Source organism: Gracilinanus agilis, chromosome 6 (genome assembly GCF_016433145.1).
Source record: "Gracilinanus agilis isolate LMUSP501 chromosome 6, AgileGrace, whole genome shotgun sequence".
In the NCBI taxonomy this organism is placed as follows: Eukaryota; Metazoa; Chordata; class Mammalia; order Didelphimorphia; family Didelphidae; genus Gracilinanus; species Gracilinanus agilis.
The window spans coordinates 103,607,273-103,616,623 of record NC_058135.1 but is presented as its reverse complement, the minus strand read 5'-3'; the positions used below and the strand labels follow the sequence as shown (position 1 = coordinate 103,616,623).

The following is a 9,351-nucleotide window of genomic DNA, read 5'->3' as shown; positions in this document are numbered from 1 at the left end:
ACTACAATATCTCTGCGAGGAAAACCCCAAATGGAATCATGAAGTATTGGACACCACAGAAATGACTAAACATTCTGCCCTATATCAATGGGAGTTTTCCATATCAATGAAATTAGAGAGTCAGAGAGAAAGAGTGGGGAAAGAAGAGAAAGAAGGGGGACAGGAGGAAAAGGAAAAAGAAAGAAGAAAAAGAGAGAGGAAAAAATACAAAGAAAAAGAGAGAAAATGACACTCCTTATTTGTGCAGTCAGGATCACTATTCTATTATCACACAAATTTATTTTGTCTTCTCGCTTCTCAAACAATAATAATGTCCCCACACTTTTCCTTTTTTACCCATTTCAAAAATTTGAACAGAACAAGTACAATAAGTGTTCAATAAATTTCTCATCAATACATATTGATTAATTAAACTGGCCTTTGATAGAGCTTTACAACGTGCTTCTACTAATAACATAGTTGTAGTAACAACACTTCTGGGGATCAGTGATTTCATTAGCATGGGTATTCTCCCTCAAGAAGTAGTTCACAATTCCGTTATCCATTTTTAAAAATATAGATGTTATAGTATGAATTGTTTTCCTAGTTCTGCTCATTTGTGTCTCTTTAAAATCATTTTGTTTGTTTCTTACATCATAATATTTTAGCATATTCATATACCACAATTTGTTCAGCCATTCGCCAATCAGTGGGCATCCCCTCAGTTTCTAAGTTTTTGTCAGTAAAAAAAAAAAAAGAGAGAACTGCTATAAATAATTTTGTACATAAAAGATCTTTTACTGTCTTTGATCACTTTCAAGTATGAGCCTTGTAGTGATATTCCTGGGTTAAAGAGTGCATAATAGCTACACAAAGATATAAATAGTTTAAGCATTAATCCAAATTATTTTTTCAGAATGACTGGACTAATTCACAGCTCCAACCACAGTGCATCAATGTACCTGTTTTCCTGAAGCCCCTCCAACATTTGTCATTTTTATCAGATTTACCATCTGATAGGTGTGAAGTAGAACCTCAGAACTGCTTTAATTCATATTGAAATAAATTTAAATAGTCTGGGTTCTTTAGGCCATGTATCCCATTGGGGAATGGCTCTTATTCTTATAAAGTTTAATCAGTTTCTCCTATATCTTGGAAATTAAAACTTTATCAGAAAAACTGACTATAAAGATTATACTTCCTGATTATTTCCCATTTAATCTTAGGGTTTTTTTGGATTTGTGTAAAATCTTTTTAATATTATTTAATCAAAATTATCCACTTAATCATCTATGAGCTTCTCTATCCTTTGTTTGGTCATGTTCTTTTCTTTTGTCCACATATGTGCATGGCATATATTTCCATGATTCTCTAATTTATTTACTAATGTGACTTTTAACATTTAGTTCATGTATCCATTTGGAATTTATCTTTCTTTATGGTGTGAAGTATGTATCTAAATCTAATTTCTTTCATACTGCTAGGCAGTTTTCCTAACAGTTTTTGTCAAATAATTTTTTTCCTATCCTAATGACTGGGTTTTATATAGTATTGTCATTTTTAATATGGTTACTCATCTAGAAGACTGAGCAAATTTTTTAGTGTATGTTCCATATCTATCAGAATATCAGTCACTATACTGAGAGAGGTTTTGTTTTTGTTTTTAAAGAAGAATTGTATTATATTATAGAAAGAGCCCTGAATTTGAGAATGTGGAAAACTGAGTTCAGATTCTGTTTTTATATTTACTCACTATGTGATCATGGACTGACAGCACCTACCCCCACAGTCCTATCATCCAAGTTACTCCTTTACACATTTGCCAATTCAGGATCCCATAGCCATGTTGCTCCTTTCTTGGATGGTCCTTCCTCTGCCAATCTCAGTAATAATAAGGGCTGGCCCACTACCACTCTCAACATAATTATATTCATAATACATACTCCTAAAATATTTTACCAAAGTGTAAAAATAGATGTTTTTAGCTCTGGAACCAAATTAGACACGCCTCCAAAAAATTTAACTAGAATATTACTAACATGATTTAACTAACATACTAAACATAGAAAATTCAATAGCACTCAGTCAGAACAGAGGTCCTATGTACCCTATTATTCGTTTTAATTCCGCTATCCCTTTCTAAAATAAATCAGATACCTATGATTATACAAAGATACAGAACACCTATATTTTGTGTATCCTTATGAGGCAGAAAAGACTTTGAATTATTCCTCATTTGAAAAGAAAATTAAAATCCATACCTTTTTATTTTGAACCTGACCTGTGATTTCATCAGTATAGGAAGAAGTCAGTAAAGAGTTCTTTCCTCCATTGCCGATGGACATCTTATCAACATCTTATAGTTTTAAAGGCTAAATGACTTGTGTAGGATCACACAGCCAAGATAAGTCAGAGGCCATACCTCCTCTAGGATCAATTAATGAACATGGACTTGATGGGAGAACCCAGGCTACTTTAAAAAGCATTCCAATTTCTGCCAGCAAGCTAAGGATAGGGAAGAGATGAAGTACTATAAAAAATCATAAGTATTTTTTACTTTAAAAAATTAATGTGCTTATTAAAGAAGAAAACAGAAAAAGAATTCAGGGAGAATTCGTTCACACTGATTTTCTTTAGCCCTATCCATCCGGACCACTTCTACCTCCAACTCCCAAGATCTAAATCCAGCCACCTTTGAGGAAAAAAATAACTTATCCCAGATGAAAACTCTCTGGAGGATAAAAGGTTACATATAAGAAATATCAGTGGGTTTCATGGGAGCGGGACTTGGTTTCCTACCCTAGAGAAAAATCAAAGCAGACAATGATGAGAAATACTATGTAAGTCAAAGCCCAAGGGCCCAGTGCCACATTTTCCTTAAAGGGACTCCTTGAACTATCTTCAAAATCATGCTTCAGTGACTCCATTGGGAATATAAGTTAAACATCTACTTCATTTCCCCAGAGGAATACAATGTCAGAATGTCCGTGATAAATCTAGGGTGGCCATAAGCAATGTGAAGAACATTGGCATTCATTTCCAATTCTCCAGTAAATCTTGAATTTCATTTAAGGATATAATAGACTATTTTTCTGCTGTGTGGGTTGGTTCATGGTCAGGGTGAATTGATAGTAGGTCTCAGTAATGTGGGTACCCAAAGACCACAGGCATCAAAGTTCCCAGCAGTACTGGTGGGAATAAAATGCCAAAACCCTTAAGTCCTAAAGTAGAGGCCCCAACTAAGAGAAGGGAAATTCCCAATTACTCTAAGATGAAATGAGGTCAGCTGACCATCCTGTAGGTTACCAGTCACACATTATTTGTGGTTTTTTTCCATTTGGGAAGCCCAGTTTCCATCCAGTTTACCCATCATTCCTGATAATTCCCCTTTAAAGGAAAAGAACCCATTTTTCTTCATAAATCAATTGTTCATATATAGACAAGCTTTCTCCCAAAGGAAAGCATGTAGAATAGACAAAAAATAGACCAAAGATCAGAAACAATACTGCCCCTACCATTTAATAGCCAGGAGACCCAAGGCAAGTAATTTTACCTCTCCTTCCTCAGTTTCCTTCTATGTAAAATGAGGAAGTTGGACCTTCCATCTGTAAGACTATGGCCTCAAGATGAAAAGAGCTCAGGTTCCTAATTCCCATTAGACGGCAGGAGGCTATGCAAGAGGAAGGAGACTACAGCAAACATCTTAATGTTTTAGGCTATTTTATGTGCTTAGACTATTAGAGGTGCTCCAGTAAATGTTTAACAAAGAGGTTTCCATACATATTTAAGTCTGATCTGCATTTTTAACATATTCTCCAATATTTTCTTAACACCCGACAAGCAAAACAATAAATCAAGCCACCATCTGTAGTGTTTGCCATTCCAAGCTATAAATGCTTGCACTAAAAATTTAACAATTGGCTCTCCCAAGTCAGGTATACCAATGACAAAGTAGAATTCTAATTATAAAGGTGTTCTTACAGAGAAGTCAAGGTATGCTCGACACCCCAAATTCCACAGCACTCTTTCCATGGGGAGGACTCCTTTAGAGAAAGTGGGAGAATCAGTGGTGTGGGGAGCTTATACTTCCACAGAAAAACACATTCACCTTATCATTATTCAGTCATCCAGTCTTGTCCAATTCTTCATGACCTCATCTGGGGTTTTCTTAGCAAAGATACTGGAGTAGCTTGCCATTTCCTTCTCTAGTTCATTTGACAGATGAGGAGTTTGAGATAAGCAGGGTTAAGTGACTTACCCAGGGTCACAAATCTAGTAAGTGTCTGAGGCCAGATTTGAAGTCAGGAAGATGAGTCTTCCTGATTCCAAGTTCAATAGGCTATCTATCGTGCTACTTAGCTACCCATATATACCATAGATAAAAGGGGGGGAAACTCAAAGAATTCTGGGAACACAGAGGTTAGAAGGTCTTGAGAAGCAATAGAGTGTAAAATATAGAGATCTGGACTTGCAATCAGGAATATGTGGGTTTGAATCCCACCTCTGTAACCCTGAGCAAGTTCCTTCATTTCCAGGGGACTCCGTTTTCTCATCTGGGTACAATGAAGGGGTTGGCATTAAAGATCACCAAGATGGGTTCTAGTTCTAAGTAAATGATCCTCTAAGACCTTGAAAGGAAGGGCTGTACCTATCTTCATATCCCCAGAATTTAGCACATCAACTCGCAAGTCATCTGTCCCTAACAAATTTATAGAAAAGTGAACATTGAACAGAGGAGGATCTTCTTTCAAAGTCTTGTCGATTGCAGCAGCGGTCCAGTAGAGGGCAGTGCTTCACATGGAGAGAGCTACCAGGGAACGGTACAAATTCAAATTGAGTCCAACCAGTTTATAATGAACAATTAATGTGATCCAGCAGAGAACTTCCACAGACACCTATAAATACAAATGACCCAAAGAAGAAGAGATAAAACATTAGCCTGGGATATGGGTTGTTTTTTTTTTTATTTCAAGGTTTTTAATTTAATTTTTAAATTTAATTTAATTTTAATTGAATTGAATTGAATTCCTAGGTAGGTCATTTAGGCCCATGCTTCCCTAAAAGGATTAGCAACTATGGAGTGAAAATATTGTTGGTCTGGGATACCTAAAGTCTCCTAAATTTCTGCTAGTCGTTTTTAAAATATTTAAGTAGTTGTTACTTTTGTTATTTCAAAGAATATGGAAGATGTCTAAAGGAAAAATGTATAAAAGTGTTTCCATATATTAACAAAGATTTAGAGCAGAAGAGACCTCAGATACTTTCTCATCTAATGCCCTTATTTTCCAAAATAAGTCAAAATAAGAAAAGTGACATAAAAGTGAAGCAAAACAGAAATTTGAACTTCTAACTGTTAGACATTCTTTCTACCATTCCCTACTCTTACATTTAGAATACAAAACAACTAAAACATTTGCTTTTGTTTTCTGGCCTCATATTATAAGCCAAACTTTTTTTATTATTTAAAATAAAGCATTGATACCACTGTAAGAGGTTATGTAGTACAATGGAAAGTACTTGGATTTGAAGTCTAGCTCTCTTGGATATTGGTTGCATCACCTTAGATAACTCACTTCTCCTCTAAATTGCTCTGTTTCCTCAAACTGTATAATAAAACATTTAAAAATCAGTGCCTATGATTTGATCGGTATAATGAATATGAACAAAAAAATCAGCTTATCCTTTAATGACCATGCGTGAAAAAAATTGGACTAATTCGAATCTAAACATTAAGAAGTGTAATATGGTTTCTAGTGAATCCCTGTCCTGTTACCAGTAGAACCAGAGAAAATATTCACTGGTGCCCCCTCCTGGTTTCTCAATGCAATCTTCTCTCCATATAGTTCCTTAGCTTATACTAAACAAAACATAAATGCTTCAAGTGTACAAAGGTCTTCCTAACTTATCCCAGTCCATCATGCAGCCCAATGCAAGGGAATTCAGCTTTTTTTAAGCTCCCTTGTTCTCTCTCTCCCTGAAATGTTTTGCCCAAGCTCCATCTGAAATAATCAGATTTGTTCTTGCATATACTGGATACTGGATCAGTTCCAGGCTTCTTTCTGATGGGCTGAATTTGAGGAAGCCAACCAGTGTCTTAACCTTTAAGAATTTGCTTCCATTCCTGTAACTTCAGGAAAGAAGCCCAGAGCCTGGCCAGGTAACAGGGCCTCCCTCCAAGGAGCCAGGAGAGTGTTTCTAAGGCGCCTGGTCTAAGACGGGTCTTCCTCTGATGCAGACGTTGTCTTTTATACCTACCGTCCCAGACAGATATCAGGATATCTTCCTCTCTAAAAACTAAATGACATGAAGTAAGTCTCCATTCACCCTCCTTTGAGCCTATTAATGCTCATGTTATTCCCACCCAGAGGGTCTGCTCCCAGAAGGAACTTTGCTTTTCTTCTCCTGATTCCTTATAGACTCAGACAAATGGCCTCTGCTCGCAATCCACTGGCAGATGACAAAAATCCTCACTGGGCCAATGGACACTGGATGGCTGCCCTTAGCCCTGGGTGTATACTCAACTCCTGCCCTACTTTCAGATTGCATTGCCTGCCTCATGGCTGATTCCTAAGCCTACAAGTGCACAAACACATACTCACACACACAATCATATACACAAGCTCTCACAATGGCAGGGGCTGGCACAGCAGTAAGATTGGGCCAAATGATGATGTATCTTGCTTTGGTGGTTCAGATTGAGGCAACTAACCAAGAGTTCAAATAAGCTAAAATCTCATCTTTCATGAGAAGCGTTTCCTGATTCCCCTTGATGCCAGTGCTTCTCCTCTGTTGTTTATCTCCAAATTATCCTTTATATATTCTTGGTACATAATTGCTTTCACTTGGCCTCTTCTATTAGATCATGAGCATCCTGAGACCAAAGGCTTTCTTTGGTCTTCCTTTGGGTCTATTGACTGATTACTAGTTTGTTTGGTTTTTTTCTCTTTCTTTATTTTTAAATATTTATGTGTGGTTACATGATTCATGTTGTCTCCCTTCCACTTCCCTCCCCCATCCCGGAGCTAACAAGCAATTCCACTGGGTTATACATATATTATCAATCGAAACATTTTCATATTATTAATTTACCTTTTTGACTCTTAATATGGGGAAACTCTCTCTGCACATCTCTGAATCCTTCCGTTTCAGGAAGGTGTCTGGGGCTATAGGAAAATAGAAGCAAAAATGCCATTTGGAAGATGAGGAAAGGATAGAAGGTAACTCCATCTCTATGAATTAGCCTTGAAGAGGTGCCACAGTCATCCAGGTTGTGTGTTCCAGAAGCATGACTTGAATGCAGGGCTACCTGACTCTTTATCTATTCCATCACATGGTTCCTCCTAGACAATAGTGCTTCCAAAAATGGAGGGAAAAATAATTCTCCAAACCCCTAGTTTCACAATCCTAGAAATCACTAAGCTTTCCAACGCTCATTCCTTCTCAATAGTGCATTTCAAGTGCCCTTGCTCACTCCCATTAGTGACAACCAAAGAAAGATGAGTGTTTGTCCTTTGAAAAGGAAAGTCCCGCCATTTTTTAATGTAGTGAAGGGTTTGTGGAAAAGCAAAAGAGCAAAAGGAAGGTTCAGCTAGGGGATGAGGCTCACAGTGTGGGAGTTATAACTGAGCATCGAGATTTTCTCATCATCCCCTAGAGAGATCCAAAATATATGAACAGAGGACAAAAGACATTCCAAGCTGAGCTCCCAGGACTGCTTGAATTATAGGCTAATAACCAAGCTGAGATAGCTCCCTTCCTGAACTCAGGAGCAAAGAACAGTTCAAGAGCTTGTAGTTGGTAAAAGTCGGTGTTTTAAGTTGTTATTCTTTAACATGATTTTGGGGGGTTTCTCTGTAATAGAGCTTTGCTAGCTAGTTTTGGTTTTAGTGCAGAAAGCATTGAAGGGAGAGGATTCTCTTAGAATTATAAATCATTCACTCACAAAAGAATTTTATCTACTTAATGGATTTATAGAAATGAAAACCCAGCAATGAACAACTAAACTGAAGTATGAGTCTTAGAATAGCTATTATATATATATATATATATGTGAGTGTGTGTGTGTGTGTGTGTACACATATATATCACTTGAAATTTACAAAATGTTAAATATAGATGTATATATAGAGTTTCCTTGGATCTTTACAACAACCTTGTGTGGTTTGTACTATTATTATCCTCACTTTACACATGAAGAAACTGAGGCTGAGAGAAATTATGTGACTAGCTGAGAATCACTCAGCTAATGAAATCTGAGGTAGGATTTGATTCCAAGCCCACCATTCCTTTCATTGTGCCATGTAACTTCCCCAAGTTCTTTTGGCTCTGTTTGCCTTTATATTAAAGAGAAGGGGGAAAAAAGTTTGGAAGAAGTAAGAGTTACCGAAACTCACTTCCTTGAAATCCGAATGAAAATTAAGAAAGATTCCTTCAGTCTAAAGGTCTCTTTGTGTAGTTGGGAGTCATCAAAAGCACAACAAATGGGGCACCTAGGTGGCACAGAGGATAGAGTGTCAGACCTGGAATTGGAAAGACCTGAGTTCAAATCTGACCTCTGATGCATTCTAGCTGTGTAACCCTGGGCAAGTTGCTTAACCCTCTTTGCCTAATTTTTTTCTTGCAAATGTTATTAAGAGAGAAGATCAGAGATATTTTATTTAAAAGATAGAACTTCAAGGAGGGTAGCTGCTAAAGTGGATACTTTGTAGTTAAAGCACTCAGAGATAGATGGCAGGGGAAAAGCAAGAGGGAAAGTACTGTAGACTGTAGAGCTAAATGAAATTCTAATCCTAGGTGTTGAGCCCCAAAATTGAGTGATCCAGCTCTCATCCTCAGCAGCCCTAGGACCCTACCTGAAGTCCAAATGGTCCCCAAGTCTGAATGAGGAAATAGATTTCTTAAAAATAGCATCAGTGAAAATAACTCTCAAGGAATATTATTTTTTTAAAGGGGATATTCTTTAAGGGATTTTTAATGTGGAGGAGCTGAGAGCTGGACCCTGGAGATTGTCCAGACAGGATTTCCGAACTCAGTGGTCCTCTAATCGGTAGGGGATGCTAGAAAGCTCACAAGATGCAGAACTTGGGAGACTAGCTAAGAATCTAGTCCTGGCTACAGCAATGATATAACCGATATAACCTGGGTGATCATGGCTACGGCATTTAATTTCTCATAGCCTATTTCCTCATGTTTAATGAGGATGATGTTTGTTCTACCTACCTCACAGGTTTGTTCTAAGGAAAACATTTTGTATGCCTTTAGGGATAGAAATTCAATCTGCAATTTTACTGGAACTTCCAGGAGAGGAAACCCCTTCTACCAATACAATTTATAATCTTGAGTCACCTAAAGCATTAAGAGGTTAAGTCCTTT

General features: G+C 37.2%; 1 protein-coding gene across 2 annotated transcripts in view; it reads left to right on the top strand.

Annotated features, from left to right (window-relative positions):
- SMIM31 (small integral membrane protein 31) overlaps positions 1-9,351 on the top strand; it is a 70,771-nt gene that overhangs the window by 40,364 nt on the left and 21,056 nt on the right. The window contains exon 3 of one of the 2 annotated variants that reach the window (XM_044680693.1): positions 147-406. The exons of the other annotated variant lie outside the window; for it this stretch is intronic. Within the exon in view, the coding sequence (XP_044536628.1) occupies positions 147-229 (83 nt within the window). The 3' untranslated portion in view covers positions 230-406. Of the gene's footprint in view, positions 1-146; positions 407-9,351 lie in introns of those variants that run through there. 2 annotated transcript variants of the gene reach the window in all.